This window comes from Hyperolius riggenbachi, chromosome 2 (genome assembly GCF_040937935.1).
Source record: "Hyperolius riggenbachi isolate aHypRig1 chromosome 2, aHypRig1.pri, whole genome shotgun sequence".
Taxonomy (NCBI): domain Eukaryota; kingdom Metazoa; phylum Chordata; class Amphibia; order Anura; family Hyperoliidae; genus Hyperolius; species Hyperolius riggenbachi.
This window is the reverse complement of record NC_090647.1, coordinates 83,636,685-83,657,599: the sequence shown is the minus strand read 5'-3', so window position 1 is coordinate 83,657,599 and position 20,915 is coordinate 83,636,685. Positions and strand designations below refer to the sequence as shown.

The following is a 20,915-nucleotide window of genomic DNA, read 5'->3' as shown; positions in this document are numbered from 1 at the left end:
TGCAATTTGATTGGACCGGTTGGAAATTAATAGATTCGATCTGACGGAAAATTGTACTGTGTAGATGAGGTTTAAGGCAGGTGGAGACCAGAGACTAGGAAATAAAAATAGCGTGGATGGGAATGTGGCCACAAGAACATTTCTGACAAGGCTTGGTTGAGGAAGATGGGAGGGAAGCTCTGGACCATCCAGAGGCTTATCTCTACTAAGGGGAGTATCTATTTTATCAATTATTTTGTCACATGTACACTTTAAAGCGGATCCGAGATGAAAAACTAATTATATCAAGTAACTTGTCTATATATCTTATCTAAAGTTTAGATGGTTTACATAGCTCCCAACTGTCCCTTATTCGGAGGGACAGTCCCTTTTTGGGAGCCCTGTCCCTCTTTCACCCTCATTTGTCCCTCTTTCAGGACTTTGTCCCTCTTTCTATGTAAATATGTATATTTCTCTACTAAAAAATGTGTTTGATTGACTCTAAACTTTATTCCCATCCTTTAAATTGATATATTACTAATTTAAAATGTTACTATGAAGGAAAATGAACCAGGATAGAAAGGACCAGTGTTCTTTGAATTATAAAACAACATAGGTTTCTTATAAAATCTTTATGGTATGCGTGACTAGAGGCGTGGTGAGGGTGTGGCTTAAGTGTAACTTTCTCTCATCTCAAAAAGTTGGGAGATATGGGTTTACACAGCAAATCTAGCTGTAAACTGTTTTAATAGAATATGATTATTTATTCCTGTGATACAATGACAGCAGCCATGTTTGTAAACATTACACAGAGGCAGGCTTATCTTGAGCCATCAGCCTAATCCCCTCTCCTCCCCTCTGCCTCTGAAATCAATGGCTAGTAACACCTCCCCCTCCTCCTGCCCAGACTTGCTACTGTCAAGGCTCTCTGAAAACCTGTGGGCGTGGCTTTTTAGTTTATAGGGAATTAGAGTATTAAAACAAAAAAGTATTAGGCTTGAGGAATGCCCTATAAACAATAGGAAAGGAACACAATTATGCAATGTGTAAAAGTTCACCTCGGATCCACTTTAAGTAGCAGCTATACTTACCATGCTTGCGGAAGGGTCTAGAGAACATATAACGGGTTCCACGCCTTTTGCCCCTTGTGTTCGTCATTTTCTCTAAATCACTTGCACTTTACTGTGGATGAGCAAGAAAAATGTGAAATCATTACCTTACATTATTTACAATGTCTCCCGTCTGTTACTTTTTGCAAGAAATATCATTGCATCCACACGTATTAATGGCTTTTCCCAGACATTTATATGTAAAGTTCTATGGCCTCAATTCACTAAGATCATGCTGGAGATAATAAGGCAAGAGAAAACTTACCTCCACACAGTGAGAGCGTTATTTTATCTCTTCATTCCTTAAGTTACCGCCTCTGTAGTTAATTTCACATGCAGTTAATAAACAGCCTGTCTTTAACTCTGGAGTTATTTTAAGGATTGAAGAGTTAACTTAAAGACAGAAGAGTTAACTTTAGGCTTGCTTGAGGTAAAATGTTTCCTGAATACTACATGCCTTATCACCATGGTAACAACTCTAGATGAGTTATTAAAGACAGGAGATAAGCTTAGTGAATTGAGGCCAATGTCCCCGACTAAATCAAACAAGGACTGCATGCAATTTTTCCCCTTCAAGCACTAAATCTGCAGCTTCTCAAAGAAAGCAAAATAGGGCATAATGAACAATGCTCAGATCGTCAACTATCAACTGAATCTTTCAGAGTTAACAACGCGTACATACACAGCTCAAGTGGCAGTTTGTCTAGTCAGCATAGGAGTAAAGGTGGCCCATATATCAGCTGATTTATTTACCATTTATAAAGCGCCAACATATTACGCAGCGCTGGACATTAGTTTAGGTACAGTGTTCTCCCCAGAATTTTTTTCCAGCCGGGTGGCCTGAAATAGCAGCCGGGTGGCATGAAAAAGTAGCCGGGTGGGGCGAGTTGAAAATGCAGGGCAACTGTGCTTACAGCATAGGAGGAGGTGAGCCGATGACAGCCGGGTGGTCACCAAATCTAGCCGGGTGGAGCACCCGGCTAAAAGAGCCTGGGGAGAACACTGAGGTTACATACAATATTAAGGGGTGACATACAGCAATGACAATACAGGAATACATGCAAACCAGATCACGCAACACGGTATGAGTACAAGGTAATGCTTAGTCAGTCACTGGATGGGAGCATGGAGATTAGGCAAGTTGAGTTCACTCAAATGCATAGCAAGGGTGCACAGTAAGGCTCGGTTCACACCTAAAACCGCAAAACGTTTTGCAGGAGTGATTTTTCTGCAATTAACACGGAAAAATCACTGGACACTGCAGCGTTCTGGGAGCGATCGCAATTAGCGGTGCTATGCATGCTAATCGCCGGCAAATCGCTGCATGTAACACGTTTGCGGTTAACGCTAACCGCAAAAAACATAGTGTTACATGTGCTAGCGGTTTTTAAACCGCTAGCATTTTGCCTTGAGCGGGAATCGCGCGATTCCCGCTCAAGTAAGAATGAGCCCTAATGGAGGTGCATGATCAGGTAGGACACAAAAGGAGGAGGACCCTGTCCGAAGGCTTACAATCTAGAGGGAGAGGTAGGGACACGAAAAGGTAGGGGGAACAGAGTTCAGCTGCGGTTTTAGAGCATTTGTGAGAGGTGGTAGGCCAGAGTGAAAAAGTGAGTTTTGAGGGCCTTCTTGAAGATGGAGGGGGCTGCCCTAATGCGTGGAGGTAGGAAGTTCCATAGTGTTGGAGCAGGTAGGTAATCGACCATCCGATTTGATTAATACTATCGCATGAAAATTGGTTCCGCCAAGGGCATGCCCAATTAGGCCGCCTATATCAATCGGACACACTGCAAGATGTAGGGCTGGCATGCTTGGGGGGGTTGCACAACGTTAAGGCGATATCAGGATGAGCAGCGAACGCGACAAAACCCAGAGCTGCCCCCCGTGAAGTATGTTACCTGTCAGTGTCTGCCCTGGCTCCATGCTTCGTCCACACACTCCCCACATGGTTGCCAGCGTGACTTGGGCATGTGTGACGTCACGTACACTTATACACCGGCAACCACATGGGGTGCGTGTATGTGGACAGAGCACAGAGCCAGCTGCGGACAGCGACAGGTAAAGTACACTGTGCATTTACATTGGGGGGACAGAACCTAGAGTGGCGAATGTGGCTTCACAAGGTCAATTCCAGAGAGATTTCATGTTGAAATCGATCGAGAACCTGACCAAGGTCTGGGAGAAGAGCCAGATGGACGCCGAGGGACCTCCCGACCTACGGTTGGCTGGAGAAAGCCCCAGGTAAGTTCAGATTTTGAATTTAGTTACTGCTCAGCGTTCCTTTAAGCATGTTTTGTGCCAGAACAATTTGTATTCCCCTGCACTGGTAAGGCCTATGATACAGACTCTCAGCCTTTTTTTCTCCTTGCAATACATTATTCCAATTGCCTTGCTGTCTGCAAAAATACCAAAACACCATACAAAAGGTGTGCATTGACTCTTCTGACAATGTTTGGAAGCTAGTCTACTTGAGGCGACCCAGGAGAAAACCTCACAGGGAACAGCACTCCAATCACTGATTTTTACTATGAAGATTCCTGTTGGGTCACCTATTGTAGACTAGGTCCAACATTTCCTGCAGATTTTGGTTAACATAAATTGGTAGCACAAGGCAAAACTGGTAAAGGGCTGCAAGATCTACCCAGCAGGGCCAACCCAAGTCCGAAATGATTGATATTTATCATTCTGCTCAAGAGTAAATGACCAATCAAATCACAAATCATAATGATTATACATTTGCCTACTAGGCCCAAATGATCAGCAGCATGTGTGAGTAGTTACCAGTGTAACAAGCCAGTTTATAGGTGAGGTTGCAGAATGGCACAATCCAGAGCATCTTCCTCAAATGCCCTTTTCTGGACAATACTTAAAAACCATAAGTTATACTGATGAGTAACGATTAATCAGCACTGGCATAAGTGACATACAGCACTGCTAGTAGCAGAGGAAAATATATATATATATCTTGGCTTGCTATCTCCAGAAGTACAGAGGAGGACCTGTGCTACATGAAGAGTCCAGTCCCACAGCAAGCACTGCAGGCTGGCCCACCTATAGCAGGCCTGGCTGTCTCCAGCAGTATAGATCCCCTGTGCTGCCAGCAGCCTCCCCAATGCTGTATGAAGAGTCCAGTCCCACGCAGAGCTGCCCGCCCATAGCAGGCCTGGCTGTCTCCCTCAGTATAGAGCCCCCATGCTGTTTGAGTCCAGTCCCACAGCTAGCAGTGCAGGCCTCTTTGTCTACAGCAGCATAGAGCCCCTGTGCTACCACCCATAGCAGATCTCGCTGTCTCCAGCAGTATAGAGCCCACGTGCTGCCAGCAACCTCCCCCATAATGCATGAGGAATCAAGTCCCACAGCAAGCAGTGCAGGCTGGCCACCCATAGCAGACCTCGCTGTCTATAGCTCCTGTGCTGGCACCTTTAGCAGGCCTGGCTGTCCCCCGCAATATGGAGCCCCTATGCTGCCGGCAACCCCTCCATACGCCTCAGAAGCGCACTCTCCCCGTTCTCCCGCTCACACCGCGTCCCTCAGAACAGCGCCTACCCCGGATATTACCGCCTGATCCTCCCGCTCCCCGGAGCACACTCTCTCATGCGGCTACCTGCAAGATGGCGGGTCCGGCGGAAAGAGAGAGCTAAGGCCCCCGCCTTTCCTCTCATCCACACTGCGCGGCTGTCCTCACACTGCCTGCACGGAAGTCAGAGGAAGCCCAAAAGCCGCAGAGTCCAGAACAGCACGATTGATAATAACATACAGATAACATAACAGCAAATATGTAACTGTTGTATAGCAGCGAGCATTTGTTTTATCATTTCAGGCAGGCATCTATTTAATCAGCTTTTTGGAGGGAAAGAGGCGGTACACCATGAGATTAGAGATGCGAAGTTCGGATCTTTTCAATGATCCGGATGATTCGAATCGGATCATTGAAAAGATCCGGATCTTTGATCCGAATCTCGAATCATTTTACTACCGAAGCATTTAAATGCAGGTCTTTCCCTGCGGTGGACAGAGAAGGGGAGGGGGATGGACATACAGAGAAGGGGAGAAGATGGACATACAGAGAAGGGGAGAAGATGGACAGAGGGCAGGGAGTGGACAGAGAAGGGAGGAGGGACGAGCAGAGAGCAGAAATGTTTGTTTGCACACAATACCCACATGCTGCAATCATATGCTTTACATATATTTCACCTACATGTTCATCTGTACACTTTGAAAGCAAACGTCACACAGTGAAAGAAAGCATTCCCAGAAGTAAAGTGCAGCTGTTTAGAGCAGTGCAGGAGGATCATATTGCCCTGCAATTACAGAGCCTGCAAAGTTGCTGAGCTGAGCCAAAAGCTTCCAATGTGATCACTGTGCAGCACTACGGAACAGACAGCCTATAATGAGCAGCACGTTCTAGCCAGTATGTGTGCTCTACACATATCTGGCAGTGGCACCCATGTCCCCTCTCTCTCATCTACCTGTGGATGTGCAAGGCTGCCTCCCCTTCAACAGAGCGATCCATCTCTGCTCTGCTTCCAGGACCCCGCTGCCCGCTAAGAGGGTGGCGTGTCGCTCCTGGCCCTGCCCCTTTTGCGATCCGAATCACTTATTTTGATGATTCGGATGATTCGACTCACAAAATAGATTCGGATCAATTCAATTGTCCTTTAAGGCTAACACTACATGAGATATCTGGGCATCTGAAGGCGGTATAATGTCTGACTGCGCTGCCCGTAAGCTCTCTTCCATACTGAGTAGCACGCATGCTCAGTGTGAAGTTAATTATGCTGCTGATGGTAAAATAATAAATATCTCCGCTTCCACACGTCATACACTCCTCAAATTTTCAGGATAGGGAGAGGATCCCCTGAACGACCTCTATGCCAAATTGCAGCCCCCGAGCTCCCGCTGGTTCAGGAGATAGATTAGAGAAACCTATCTCGGGGGCTGCAATTTGGCATAGAGGTCGTTCGGGGAGTGTAGGATGTGAAAATTTGGGGAGTGTAGGATGTGAGGAAGCGGAGGTATTTAGCATTTTACCACCAGCAGCATAATTAAATAGGAACTGTGGCCGCACAGTCTCCTACTGCGCATGCGGGGCAGCGCAAATTAACAGGCAGCATAATCAAACACAACAGCGGCACTTGAAGGGTAACTAAAGTAAGAGGTATACAGTGGCTGCCATATTTATTTCCTTTTAATCAATACCAGTTGCCTAGCAGCCCTGCTGGTCTATTTCTCTGCAGTAGTATCTGAATAACACCAGAAACAAGCATGCAGCTAGTATTGTCAGATCTGACATTAATGTCAGAAACACCTGATCTGCTGCATGCTTGTTCAGGGGCTATGGCTAATAGTATTAGAGGCAGAGGATCAGCAGGAGGGCCTGGCAACTGGCATTGCTTAGATGGAAATAAATATGGCAGCCTCCATATCCCTCTCAATTCAGTTGTCCTTTAAGGCTGCTTTCACAGTGGGACGTTACAGGCGCACGTTAGAGCAGCCTGTAACGCACCCCAATGCACAGCAATGAAAAATCAATGGGCTGTTCACAGTGCCCAAGTTGCGTTACATTGTAACGCAGCACGTCTACATAATGTACTGCATGCAGTACTTTACACGCAGCTAAGCCGTGTTAGACTGTTTGCACATGCTCAGTAGTGATGGCCCGAACCGTTCGCTTGGCGAACCTTTCTGGGCCTCTTACTACTTCCGGGTCGCAATGACCCGGAGTAGTACGCCTGCGCTGCCCGGCCGAGCGCGTCCTAGATCGCGCTCCCGTTGCCGGGCACTTTCTGCGCATGTGTGTGACGTCATGAGTGACGTCACGCTCATGCACAGAGAGTGCCCGGCAACAGGAGCGCGATCTAGGACGCGCTCCGCCGGGCAGCGCAGGCGTACTACTCCGGGTCATTGCGACCCGGAAGTAGTAAGAGGCCCAGAGTAGCAGAGCGGTTCGCCGGCGAACGGTTCGGGAACCGTTCGCTACATCTCTAATGCTCAGTAGGTTTTTTTTTTTCATTTTATGGGCGGAGAGGAGGCGGGGAGAGGCTGCTACGTAGCCAGGCACATGGCTACTTATTATTCACTGTCTTGCAGCGTTTAAATCCTGGAGCGGCCACGGATTGGCTGGCGGGACCACGTGATGTGGAGAGCTCCGCTCACGTGGTCTCCGCAGTGCCTCCGACAGAGCAGGCGCACCAAGAGCTGCTTGTAACGTGGCTCTTGGTAGCGTCCTGCTCTAACACCACCAGGCGTTGCGTTAGGGGCACGTTATGTGCCACATAACGTCCCCTAAACGCAACGTCCTGGTGTGTAAGTAGCCTAAGAGTTACAGAATAGGCATGTCCAACCTTCGTGACGTCACCTGTTTAATACAGTGGTGTGAAAAACTATTTGCCCCCTTCCTGATTTCTTATTCTTTTGCATGTTTGTCACACTTAAATGTTTCTGCTCATCAAAAACCGTTAACTATTAGTCAAAGATAACATAATTGAACACAAAATACAGTTTTAAATGATGGTTTTTACTTAGTGAGAAAAAAAACCCTAAAAACCTACATGGCCCTGTGTGAAAAAGTAATTGCCCCCTGAACCTAATAACTGGTTGGGCCACCCTTAGCAGCAAGAACTGCAATCAAGCGTTTGCGATAACTTGCAAGGAGTCTTTTACAGCGATCTGGAGGAATTTTGGCCCACTCAGAAGTGCAGAATTGTTGTAATTCAGCTTTATTTGCGGGTTTTCTAGCATGAACTGCCTTTTTAACCTCCTTAGCGGTAACCCAGTGCTGGACACGAGGTAAGTCGCCGGAGGGTGCCGCTCAGGCCCTGCTGGGCCGATTTGCATCATTTTTTTTTCAAACACGCAGCTAGCACTTTGCTAGCTGCGTGTTTGTTGCGATCGCCGCCGCCCACCGCCAATGCGTCGCTACCCACCACGATACATGGCCCCCCCCCCCCGCAAACCCCTTGCGCAGCCTGGCCAATTGGCGCCAGGCTGCGCTATGGGGTGGATCGGGATTCCCTGTGACGTCACGACGTCGGCGACATCGATGACGTCACTCCGTTCGTCGCCATGGCGACGGGGAAGCCCTCAAGGAAATCCCGTTCAGAACGGGATTTCCTTATGGGCAAGCGGCGCCGGCGCCGATAGGAGGGGACGGGCGGACGCCGCGGGGAGGGGGGAAGCATGTAGCTAGCGCTAGGCTAGCTACATGCTAAAAAAAAAAAAAAAGGTGAGAAAAACCCTCCCGCCGCACTATTCATACCGCCAGGGAGGTTAAGGTCATGCCACAACATCTCAATAGGATTCAGGTCAGGACTTTGACTAGGCCACTCCAAAGTCTTCATTTTGTTTTTCTTCAGCCATTCAGAGGTGGATTTGCTGGTGTGTTTTGGGTCATTGTCCTGCTGCAGCACCCAAGATCGCTTCAGCTCAGCTTGAGTTGACGAACAGATGGCCGGACATTCTCCTTCAGGATTTTTTGGTAGACAGAAGAATTCATGGTTCCATCTATCACAGCAAGCCTTCCAGGGCCTGAAGCAGCAAAAAAAACCAAACCATCACACTACCACCACCATATTTTACTGTTGGTATGATGTTCTTTTGCTGAAATGCTGTTACTTCTACGCCAGATGTAACGGGACACGCACCTTCCAAAAAGTTCAACTTCTGTCTCGTCAGCCCACAAGGTATTTTCCCAAAAGTCTTGCCAATCATTGAGATGTTTTTTAGCAAAATTGAGACAAGCCTTAACCTGCTGAGCGGTCTGGACGAGCTCAGCTCGTCCAACACCGCCAGAGGCTGCCGCTCAGGCCCTGCTGGGCCGATTTTAACCAAATAAAAAGCAGCACACGCAGCCGGCACTTTGCCAGCCGCGTGTGCTGCCTGATCGCCGCTGCAGCGCGGCGATCCGCCGCGTGCAGCGGCGAAAGAGGGTCCCCCCAGCCGCCCGAGCCCAGCGTAGCCGGAACAAACAGTTCCGGCCAGCGCTAAGGGCTGGATCGGAGGCGGCTGACGTCAGGACGTCGGCTGACGTCCATGACGTCACTCCGCTCGTCGCCATGGCGACGAGGGGAGCGAAACACGGAGGGCCGCTCATTGCGGCCTTCCGTGTTATCTCTTGCCGCCGGAGGCGATCGGAAGATCGCCTCCGGAGCGCCCTCTAGTGGGCTTTCATGCAGCCAACTTTCAGTTGGCTGCATGAAATAGTTTTTTTTTTATTTAAAAAAAACCCTCCCGCAGCCACCCTGGCGATTTAATCAGAACGCCAGGGTGGTTAATGTTATTTTTGGGTACTTATCCGTTAGCCGGGCGCATCGGGCAGGTGGCGCTGTTGTTGATAATTACTTCACGTAGCAAAACAGTGAATGTAAACGCCGCAGGTGGTGATAATTGCATTCCTAGTTAAGATAACAATATGTGTATAAAAAAAGTGATTTAATTAAATGAAAAATAAGCCGGCGGCAATGTAACAGATCAAGCCGCCGGCTTCGTTTCTCGCTCTCCTCCCCCCTTGCCCTCTCTCGTATAGAGCCCTGGGGGGGACATGCGTGCCCCCTCAGAGTCGTTCGTCGCGGCAGGGAATCCTGCCTGTTTTATTACGACGAACGACTCTGGGGGGACACGAGTCCCCCCCCTCCAGGGCTGCCAGTGTTCTATACAGTGTTTCTCATTTAATTAAATCACTTTTTTTAATATACATATTGTTATCTTAACTAGGAATGCAATTAGCGCCACCTGCGGCGTTTACATTCACTGTTTTGTTACGTGAAGTAACTATCATTGGATATATCAACAACAGCGCCACCTGCCGGATGCGCCCGGCTAACGGATAAGTACCTCTTTTTGCTTAAAAGTGGTTTGCGCCTTGGATATCTGCCATGCAGGCAGTTTTTGCCCATTCTCTTTCTTATGGTGGAGTCGTGAACACTGACCTTAATTGAGGCAAGTGAGGCCTGCAGTTCTTTGGATGTTGTCCTGGGGTCTTTTGTGGCCTCTCGGATGAGTTTTCTCTGCGCTCTTGGGGTAATTTTGGTTGGCCGGCCACTCTTGGGAAGGTTCATCACTTTTCCATGTTTTTGCCATTTGTGGATATTGGCTCTCACTATGGTTCGCTGGAGTCCCAAAGCTTTAGAAATGGCTTTATAACCTTTACCAGACTGATAGATCTCAATTACTTTTGTTCTCATTTGTTCCTGAATTTCTTTGGATCTTGGCATGATGTCTAGCTTTTGAGGTGCCTTCAGTCTACTTCTCTGTGTCAGATAGCTCCTATTTAAGTGATTTCTTGATTGAAACAGGTGTGGCAGTAATCAGGCCTGAGGGTGACTACAGAAATTGAACTCAGGTGTGATAAACCACAGTTATTTTTTAACAAGGGGGGCAATCACTTTTTCACACAGGGCCATGTAGATTTGGAGTTTTTTTTCTCACTAAATAATAAAAACCATTATTTAAAACTGCATTTTGTGTTCAATGATGTTATCTTTGACTATTAGTTAACGGTTTTTGACGAGAATAAACATTTAAGTGTGACAAACATGCAAAAAAATAAGAAATCAGGAAGGGGGCAAATAGTTTTTCACACCACTGTATGTAGTAAAAGTAGTTTACCATATCAAAAGTTTACTATATCAGAATTGGTCATACATTGTATATGAATACAGATGCATTTGCTGGGACCTGCGGATTGAGTTTTACAGGTCCTTCTCAAAAAATTAGCATATTGTGATAAAGTTCATTATTTTCTGTAATGTACTGATAAACATTAGACTTTCATATATTTTAGATTCATTACACACAACTGAAGTAGTTCAAGCCTTTTATTGTTTTAATATTGATGATTTTGGCATACAGCTCATGAAAACCCAAAATTCCTATCTCAAAAAATTAGCATATCATGAAAAGGTTCTCTAAACAAGCTATTAACCTAATCATCTGAATCAACTAATTAACTCTAAACACCTGCAAAAGATTCCTGAGGCTTTTAAAAACTCCCAGCCTGGTTCACTACTCAAAACCGCAATCATGGGTAAGACTGCCGACCTGACTGCTGTCCAGAAAGCCATCATTGACACCGTCAAGAGGGTAAGACACAGAAAGAAATTTCTGAACTAATAGGCTGTTCCCAGAGTGCTGTATCAAGGCACCTCAGTGGGAAGTCTGTGGGAAGGAAAAAGTGTGTCAGAAATCGCTGCACAACGAGAAGAGGTGACCGGACCCTGAGGAAGATTGTGGAGAAGGACCGATTCCAGACCTTGGGGGACCTGCGGAAGCAGTGGACTGAGTCTGGAGTAGAAACATTCAGAGCCACTGTGTACAGGCGTGTGCAGGAAATGGGCTACAGGTGCCGCATTCCCCAGGTCAAGCCACTTTTGAATCAGAAACAGCGGCAGAAACGCCTGACCTGGGCTACAGAGAAGCAGCACTGGACTGTTGCTCAGTGGTCCAAAGTACTTTTTTCGGATGAAAGCAACTTTTGCATGTCATTCGGAAATCAAGGTGCCAGAGTCTGGAGGAAGACTTGGGAGAGGGAAATGCCAAAATGCCTAAAGTCCAGTGTCAAGTACCCACAGTCAGTGATGGTCTGGGGTGCCATGTCAGCTGCTGGTGTTGGTCCACTGTGTTTTATCAAGGGCAGGGCCAATGCAGCTAGCTATCAGATTTTGGAGCACTTCATGCTTCCATCTGCTGAAAAGCTTTATGGAGATAGAGATTTCATTTTTCAGCACGACCTGGCACCTGCTCACAGTGCCAAAACCACTGGTAAATGGTTTACTGACCATGGTATTACTGTGCTCAATTGGCCTGCCAACTCTACTGACCTGAACCCCATAGAGAATCTGTGGGATATTGTGAAGAGAAAATTGAGAGACGCAAGACCCAACACTCTGGATGAGCTTAAGGCTGCTATCGAAGCATCCTGGTCCTCCATAACACCTGAGCAGTGCCACAGGCTGATTACCTCCATGCCACGCCGCATTGAAGCAGTCATTTCTGAAAAAGGATTCCCGACCAAGTATTGAGTGCATAACTGAACATAATTATTGGAAGGTTGACTTTTTTGTTTTAAAAACACTTTTCTTTTATTGGTCGGATGAAATATGCTAATTTTTTGAGATAGGAATTTTGGGTTTTCATGAGCTGTATGCCAAAATCATCAATATTAAAACAAAAAAGGCTTGAACTACTTCAGTTGTGTGTAATGAATCTAAAATATATAAAAGTTTAATGTTTATCAGTACATTACAGAAAATAATAAACTTTATCACAATATGCAATTTTTTTGAGAAGGACCTGTATATCCCGAGGTTTACTATATCAGAGTTTACTATAACAAGATTATACTGTATATATTGCGTAGATACAAACAAAGTTGTCTCCATGTACAAAGTGTACAATACTGTTTTTTTTTATTAAATATTGTTGATGTTACACTTGCAGGGGTCTCAAACTCGCGGCCCGCGGGCCATTTGCGGCCCTCGATACAATATTTTGTGGCCCTCGCTGGCAAAAGCTTCCTTATAGTTCGCTTCAGTGCTCCCAAGTAATCCGCCGCATCCCCGCCGCTAAACGAGGGCTGCAGAGCCCCCAAATCGCCTGGGGGCAATCCGCCGGCATTCCCTGGAAGGGGCAGAGCTTTCAGCTTCAGCTCTGCCCCTCCTGACGTCAATCACCTCACGTATCGCTGCCTCTCCCCGCCCCTCTCTGTGAAGGAAGAGTGAGAGGGGCGGGCAGAGGCGGCGATGCGCCACGATTGTGAAATTCCTTATGCGGCCCAGCCTCATCCTGACTTTGCCTCCTGCGGCCCCCAGGTAAATTGAGTTTGAGACCCCTGTGTTACAGTATTGTATAAAATGTTATAGATACTTGGGTTCTGTGGATCATAAACCCCCCAAAAAACGGACACTTACCTGGGGCTTCTATTGGCCCCCTGCAGCTGTCATGTCCCACGCCGTCCTCCTCCAATCCTCTGTTCCCTGCCGCCGGTCCCGGTCCAATTGATCCAGACAATCAACTGCGGCTGCCTCGTACTGCACCTGCGCAGTAAGCTCCCGGAGACGCAAGCGGGAGCGAGCAGTATTCGTCTAGTTAGACGAATAATAAACCGGTGCCGGCGGTGGGGAACGGAGCATCGTAGGAGGACGGCGCAGGACAGGACAGCTGCAGGGGGCTGATAGAAACCCCAGGTGAGTGACAGTTTTATTTTTTATGATCCACAGAACCCCTTTAAGCTTTGGGTAAAAAATCAGTTTTACTCACCTGGGGCTTCTACCAGCCCCCTTCAGCTGTCCCATGCCCTCGCAGTCACAAATCCTCCAGTACCCCGCCTGCCCTGCGCTATTGCGGACAGGAACGCGAAGAAGGAGATGTGTGGCTAGGCCTGCACAGGCACAGTAAGCCTGTCTGAAAAAATGAAACTAGCTGGCGGCGGGAGGCAAGAGGATCTTTGAGTGAGTGCGAGGGCACGGGACGGCTGCAGGGGGCTGGTAGAAGTCCCAGGTGAGTAAAACTGATCTTTTTTTTATCCAAGGTTAAGTATCCCACCTTCCTGGCGGTAACCCCAAACGTAGTTCGGGGTAAGCCGCGCAGGAGGCTTTCTCAGGCCCTGTTGGGCCGATTTGCATAATTTTTTTTGCAACACTTTGCTAGCTGCGTGTGCACTCTGATCGTCGCCGCTCCGCACCGATTACCGGCCGCTCGCCGCGCAGTGCCGCCCTCCCCAGACCCCGTGCACTGCCTGGCCAATCAGTGCCAGGCAGCGCTGAGGGGTGGATCGGGACTCCCAATGACGTCACGGCGTCGATGACGTCTGTGACGTCATCCCGCCCGTCGCCATGGCGACGGGGGAAGCCCTACAGGAAGTCCCGTTCTTTGAACGGGATTTCCTGATCGGAGATCGCCGGAGGTGATCGAAGCGGGTGGGGGGATGCCGCTGCACAGCGGCTATCATGTTGCGAGCCCTGGGCTCGCTACATGATTAACCACTTCGCCATATCTGGACGCATATATCCGTCCAGATAGGCAGTGGTGCTGCAGCCGTGTGGTGCGCGCGATCGGGCCCGCGCGCGCTCCCGCTGCCCCCCCCCGATCAGTGAATGGGAATATAATTCCCATTCACCGATCTAAGTCCCCGCCAGAAATACCGACGCTTTCTCATCAGAGAGCGTGGTATTTCTGCCCCCAGGAAACTTCTTCTCTTCATTTTAGTTCCTAGATGCGACATCGTTCGCATCCAGGAATTTTTTTAATGTGGCCATCTTGTGGCCAAATAGTAAACTGCACCCACATACCTGTATTGAATAAAAAAATACATTATATTACATCTAAAATTGGCTATTTACCTCCCAAACTAAAATTACCCAAATACATTTTTGTATTAAAAAAAAAATAAAAAAAATTACAATTAAAAAAAAAAAAAAACTACATAAATAGTTACCTAAGGGTCTGAACTTTTTAAATATACATGTCAAGAGAGTATCTTATTAAATTTTTTAAAATTATAAGCTTGTAAATAGTGATGGACGCAAATTGAAAAAATGCACCTTTATTTCTAAATAAAATATCGGCGCCATAAATTGTGATAGGGACGTAATTTAAATGGTGTAATAAGCGGGACAAATGAGCACATAAAATGCATGGGTTTTAATTACTGTAGCATGTATTAATTTTAAACTATAATGGCCAAAAACTGAGAAATAATGATTTTTTTCCATTTCTATCTTAATCTTCCTGTTAAAATGTATTTACAGTAAAGTGGCTCTTAGCAAAATGTACTACCTAAAGAAAGCCTAATTAGTGGCGGAAAAAACGAGATATAGATCAATTAATTTTGATAAGTAGCGATAAAGTTATTAGCGAATGAATGGGAGGTGAACATTGCTCGGATGCATAAGATTTTTGAAGCTGTAGGCTGAAGTGGTTAAAAAGAAAAAAACTGCTGCGCTGCCCCCTGGCAGTTTTTAATAGACTGCCAGGAGGGTTAAAGGATACCAGAGTGGAAGGACTTTGGTTATTCCATCATGCTCCATGCTACTGTGCAGGCTCTTCTTGCACCTACACCTCTACATGGATGGGAGTGTAGCCTCGCGAACACATTGGGCAAGCTCTTGCTGAATATGTTTGGAGGATCCAAGCGCTGGATCGGTGGGGTAAAGTAGGATGGAGAAACCAATGGAATATCCAAAGGCTTCCCTCTACTGAGGTAAATATCTTTTGCATTTTTATTTTCTAACAGGTACACTTTAAACCTATTTTTTTTCTTAGCTTTTAAAGCAAACCTGTTACTTTCAGAAAGGAAAAAGATGGATCTCCCGTCCTCCTACGTCAAGCCGATCTAGCGCTGGGACTGACGAAGAGTGGCCTCCCCGTGAAGTAGCACCATTCCGCTTGGGCTCCAGTAGTAAAAGCCATGCCCAATAGGGTCTGTGCTACTGTGCAGAGTCCCAGCACTGGAACAAGACTGCGGAGGAGGAAAGCCTTTTTAGGATCCCTTCCTCTCCCAAGGTGCGGTAGGGGCACGTTTTGTCCCTTCATGTACACTTTAATGGTGGAACGCAGCGTGACCAAGCGTTCTGTTGGACGCGAAACGGCCGTCGCCGACCCTCTTGCGGTCCTGAGCACCCACTTCCACCCCCGCACCAGCCACCGCAACATGATCAGGTGATGTTTGTTTGACATTCCTACAAACTCGCATGTTTGTCACTTTGCACAATAAACGAAGTTGAATGACAGAAGGTGCCCGTAGCTGTTTCTCCATAACAAAGATACACTTTAAAGGATACCAGACCTGAAGAACTCTGGTGAAATGGGCATATGTTATGTGTGGGGTGTTATTAGTAGATACTTACCGCACCTTCTGATCTCCTCCGTCACTCACCGTTCTCCTGTAGCAAGACCCGGGTGACTCAGGTAGCCTATGACCTGGACATACTGTGCCGCACATGCGCAGCACATCCGTTTGGCACTCTTGTGGCTGTGCTCAATGCCATCACCACACAGGCGTCTGCTTGCTCGCCCTCCCCCCCCCCCCCCCCCTGCTGCTCACTCCTGCATTACAGCATGCATGCTCCATCAGTCTGTCCTGTGGAGATGCGCTAGCGGCTGTGTAATGACAGCACTGAGCACGGCCACAAGGGTGCTGAACGGACATACTGCGGTTGCACAGCACAGTATGTCCAGGTCATAGGTTACCTGTCCTGAGTCACCCAGGTCAGCCGTTGGCACGGGGCTTGCTACAGGAGAACGGCAAGTGACGGAGGGGAACGGAAGGCACGACAAGTATCTACTAATAACACCCCACACATGACATATGCCTATTTCACCGAGTCCTTCAGCTCTAATGCTGGGAATACAGTTAGTTTTTGAGCCAGATAGAGGGCTCGATAAATAATTTCCGACATGTCCGATCTCCCGCTCGATTTGTGATAGCAGCGAATGGAAAAAGATAAGAAAAACGAGCGGAAGATAAGAAAATCGACTGCAGAATCTAGCAGCGAAACCAGTGTTGCCAACTCATCCCTTTAATTACTGACACATCTAAGTTATACAGGTTCAGGGGCTATTTGCACATAATCAGTGCCTTAACTGCATCCACCTAGCCACAAAACCTGTATAATTCATGTGTCATTAATTAAAAGGATGAGTTGGCAACACTGAACGAAACGATCGAACGGGAGAATCGAGTGGCAAAAACGAGCCGTGTGCCCAGCATGATATCCTCTGAACACAAACTACAACAGTGAGATGTATATAAAGTCATTTTTACGAATGGGAGGATAGATACAGTTGTTTTGCTCAGTTTATTTTCAGTTCAGGTTTGCTTTAAATTCATGTCATATGTTATGATGCGCTGAAAAGCAGTATCACCTCCTGGAACCTTTGGAAATAGTATCCCATGAGGAACATAATGTATCACACGTTGAGAACCTGGGATGCAAATTATAGTCCCTGAAATAAGGACTCATGTTATGGCTAGTGTTGTCCGGATCATGAACGATTCGGATCTTTGATCCGAATCTCTTTTGGGAGTCGAATCATCCGAATCACCAAAATGAGTGATTCGGATCGCAAAGGGGGCGGGGCCAGGAGCGACACGCCCCCTCTCAGCGGGCAGCGGGGTCCTGGAAGCAGAGCAGAGATGGATCGCTCTGTTGGAGGGGAGCCTGCCTTGCAGGGCCATGTAGATGAGAGAGAGGGGACATGGGTGCCACTGCCAGATATGTGTAGAGCACACATACTGGCTATAATGTGCTGCTCATTATAGGCTGTCTGTTCCGTAGTTGTGCAGTGAACAAATTGGAAACTTTTGGCTCAGCTCAGTAAGGCAGCGTGCTGGGCTAGAAGCAGGGCAGTTTCTAGGCTAAATTTCACCCAGGGCGAGGGTGTAAAAATCGCCCCCCCCCCCCCCCCATGGAGCCAGGCATAGGTGCCCGCAGTATAGGTTAGCTACGTAAGTGCCTCCACTATAGGGTAACCTGAATAGTTGTCCCCATTATAGGTTAGATAGGTAGGTGCCTGCAGTATAGGTTAACTACGTAGGTGCCTCCACTATAGGGTAGCCCATATAGTTGCCACCAGTATGGGTATGATAGGTAGGTGCCCCCAGTATAGATAGGTAGGTGCTCGCAGTATAGGTTAGATAGGTAGGTTCCCCCAGTATGGGTTAGATAGGTAGGTTCCTGCAGTTTCGGTTAGATATGTAGGTTTCTGCAGTATAGGTTAGATAGGTAGGTTCCTGCAGTTTTGGTTAGATAGGTAGGTTCCCGCAGTATAGGTTAGATAGGTAGGTTCCCGCAGTATAGGTTAGATAGGTAGGTTCCCGCAGTATAGGTTCGTTAGGTAGGTTCCCCCAGTATAGGTTAGTTAGGTAGGTTCCCGCAGTTTAGGTCAGCTAGGTAGGTTCCCGCAGTTTAGGTTAGTTAGGTAGAGTTTAGGTCAGTTAGGTAGGTGCCAGCAGTTTAGGTCAGTTAGGTAGGTTCCCACAGTTTAGGTCAGTTAGGTAGGTGTCCGCAGTTTTGGTCAGTTAGATAGGTGCCCGCAGTTTAGGTCAGTTAGGTAGGTGCCCGCAGTTTAGGTCAGTTAGGTAGGTGCCCGCAGTTGTGTGGCAGGCTGGGGGAGCGGACATAATAGTTACAACTCACCTCCTTCTGCCAAACCTGCGCTGCTTCAATGTCCTTCCTTTCCCGGCATCTGTCTCTGTAACAGCGCTCCCTGTGATGACACGCGATACGTCATCACAGGGAGCGTTGTTACCAGGCGACGGATGCCGGGAGAGGAAAGACATTGAAGCTGCGGGGGAACGGCTGGAGAAGGTGAGTTGTAACTATTAGGTTTGTTCTATCGGCCCCGGCGCCCCCCTCCTGCCGCAAAATAAAGCGCCCCGGGCGATGGCACGTGTCGCACGCCCATAGAAACGGGGCTGGCTAGAAGGGCAGGCACTGTGATTGCAGGGCAATATGATCCTCCTGCACTGCTCTAAACAGCTGCACTTCACTTTGGGGAATGCTTTCTTTCACTGTGCGATGTTTGCATTGAAAGTATACAGATGCACATATAGGTGAAATATATGTAAAGCATATGATTGCAGCATGTGGGTATTGTGTGCAAACAAACATTTCTGCTCTCTGCTCGTCCCTCCTCCCTTCTCTGTCCACTCCCTGCCCGTCTCTATCCACCATCTCCCCTTCTCTGTCCACTCCCTGCCCGTCTCTATCCACCCTCTCCCCTTCTCTGTCCACTGCAGGGAAAGTCCTGTCCTGCTTGTCATTTCACCCCCGAATGCTTCAGTAGTAAAATGATCCGAGATTCGGATCAAAGATCCGGATCTTTTCAATGATCCGATTCGAATCATCCGGATCATTGAAAAGATCCGAACTTCGCATCTCTAGTTATGGCTGGTTCATGTTTGCTACCAGTCTTCCGCTTTTATTTACCCATAAACACATTCAATAGTCAGCTAATCACTCTGAATACACGCCAATCCCAACGAGGATACACATACAGTCCCGCAGCCCGCTCACTACAGCCACGCATTCGTCCATTGCGGTCACGTGACGCTGACTGAGCTGTGCGGGGCGGATGACAGCAGGCCAGGCTTCCGGAAGAGGCGGCAGAGGGAGAAGCTGGGTAAGATGACCCTGGGGACGCTCTTCCGGTGCTTAGTATAGTGAACGTCTGCTGCGGGAAAGAACGAGGCTTCAGTGGGGCTTATTACTAATCATTCGCTTGCCCATGTCACAGTTGTAGTTTCCCCGCTGCTATGTTCCTGTGGGCAACTTGCAGGCAGCCAGGCACAGCAGTGTATCCCGCAGCAGTCAGTGTCACAGAAATCTGTTTGTGCTGTCATGTATTATATAATGGTGTGACGTTGCATGAAGAGCATGAACTTGTGCAGGAAGCTGATGGCACACAAAGGCAAAGCTGCCACCAGCCTTTTTCCAATCACTGCAATTTGCTGGCCTGGAAAGACAAATGTACCATGGCATACCTCCCAACTTTTTGAGATGATAAAAAAGGGACACTTAAGCCACACCCATGCCACACCCCTGGTCACACCCCTAGTCACGCATACCATAAAGATTTAGTAAGAAAAATATGTTGTTTTATAATTTAAACTACACGGGTCCTTTCTATCCTGGTTCATTTTCCGTCATATTAACATTTTTAAATTAGTAATATATCAATTTAAAGGATGGGAATAAAGTTTAGAGTCAATCAAACACATTTTTAGTATAGAAATGTATATATTTACATAGAAAGAGGGACAAAGTCCTGAAAGAGGGACAACTGAGGAGGAAAGAGGGACAGGGCTCCCAAAAAGGGACTGTCCCTCCGAAAGAGGGACAGTTGGGAGCTATGCCATGGTACGGCCATCGTTATGTTCCCAAGCATGGTCCTTATCTATTAAAGTGAATCTGAAGGCTAATTTATATATCCTATAGAGCAGCACAGTGGCATAGTGGTTAGCGCTCTCGCCTTGCAACATGTGCCCAGTTCGAGTCCCAGCCAGGTCAACATCTGCAAGGAGTTTGTTCTCCCAGTGTTAGTGTGGGTTTCCTCTGGGCACTCCAGTTTCCTCACACATTTTAAAAATCTGCAGATAAGTTAATTGGCTTCCTGCTAAATTGGCCCTAGACTATGATACATACATAGACATAAGACTATGGTAGGGATTAGATTGTGCGCCCCTCTGAGGGACAGTTAAGTGACAAGACTATATACTCTGTACAGCGCTGCGTAAGATGTTGGTGCTATATAAATAGTAATAATAATAGAGCCTTCCCGGTCTCCTGCCGGTCCCCTAGATCCCCCGCAGGCTTCACTGTTTAAGCACTCAGGCTTTGGAAGCCGAATTACTTCCGAAGACTGCCGAAGCCAGCCCAACCCGGAAGAGAGCGGTCCAACGGAGGAGCCTGTGGAGGAATGCGGAGACTGAGAGGTGAACAGGAAGGCTCTATAGGACCCAGAGCCTTCCATCTACTTAGATACGAATCTGATATATTTTTTCTAATTAGGCTTCAGACTAAAGGTGGCCATGCATCTATCGACTTGGCGGCCAGTTGACCATCCGAATCAGTAATTATCGAATTAGATTAAAATCAGTGCTGCTGAGAGCATACCTGATTGACGATGCAACTAATTTCAGGCCGAAATTGGTCGCATGTATCGATCGAACATGCTGCAAGATGTTGGATCGTCGTGGTCGGTGGCAATGGCGAGCAATATCGAAACGAGGGACGAACGTGACGATCCACGGCACTGTCCCCCCCCCCCCCCCCCAATGTCAAATAAGCCCCCCCCCCCTTGCATTAGAATTTACCTGGCCATGCCTGC

General features: G+C 47.5%; 2 protein-coding genes across 4 annotated transcripts in view; one reads left to right on the top strand and one right to left on the bottom strand.

Annotated features, from left to right (window-relative positions):
* The window catches only part of RPL21 (ribosomal protein L21), a 500,216-nt gene that overhangs the window by 12,970 nt on the left and 466,331 nt on the right, over positions 1-20,915 (bottom strand). The window contains exons 1-2 of one of the 3 annotated variants that reach the window (XM_068266993.1): positions 4,693-4,772; positions 1,071-1,161 (exon numbers count right to left, since the gene is read on the bottom strand). In XM_068266993.1, coding sequence (XP_068123094.1) covers positions 1,071-1,137 — 67 coding nt within the window. In that variant the 5' untranslated portion in view covers positions 1,138-1,161; positions 4,693-4,772. Of the gene's footprint in view, positions 1-1,070; positions 1,162-4,634; positions 4,658-4,692; positions 4,773-20,915 lie in introns of those variants that run through there. The other 2 variants (XM_068266994.1, XM_068266995.1) reach the window with 2 other exon arrangements.
* The window catches only part of MTIF3 (mitochondrial translational initiation factor 3), a 30,350-nt gene continuing 28,426 nt past the window's right edge, over positions 18,992-20,915 (top strand). The window contains exon 1 of the mRNA XM_068265008.1: positions 18,992-19,208. The gene's annotated coding sequence lies outside the window, so the exon portion shown is untranslated. The remainder of the gene's footprint in view (positions 19,209-20,915) is intronic.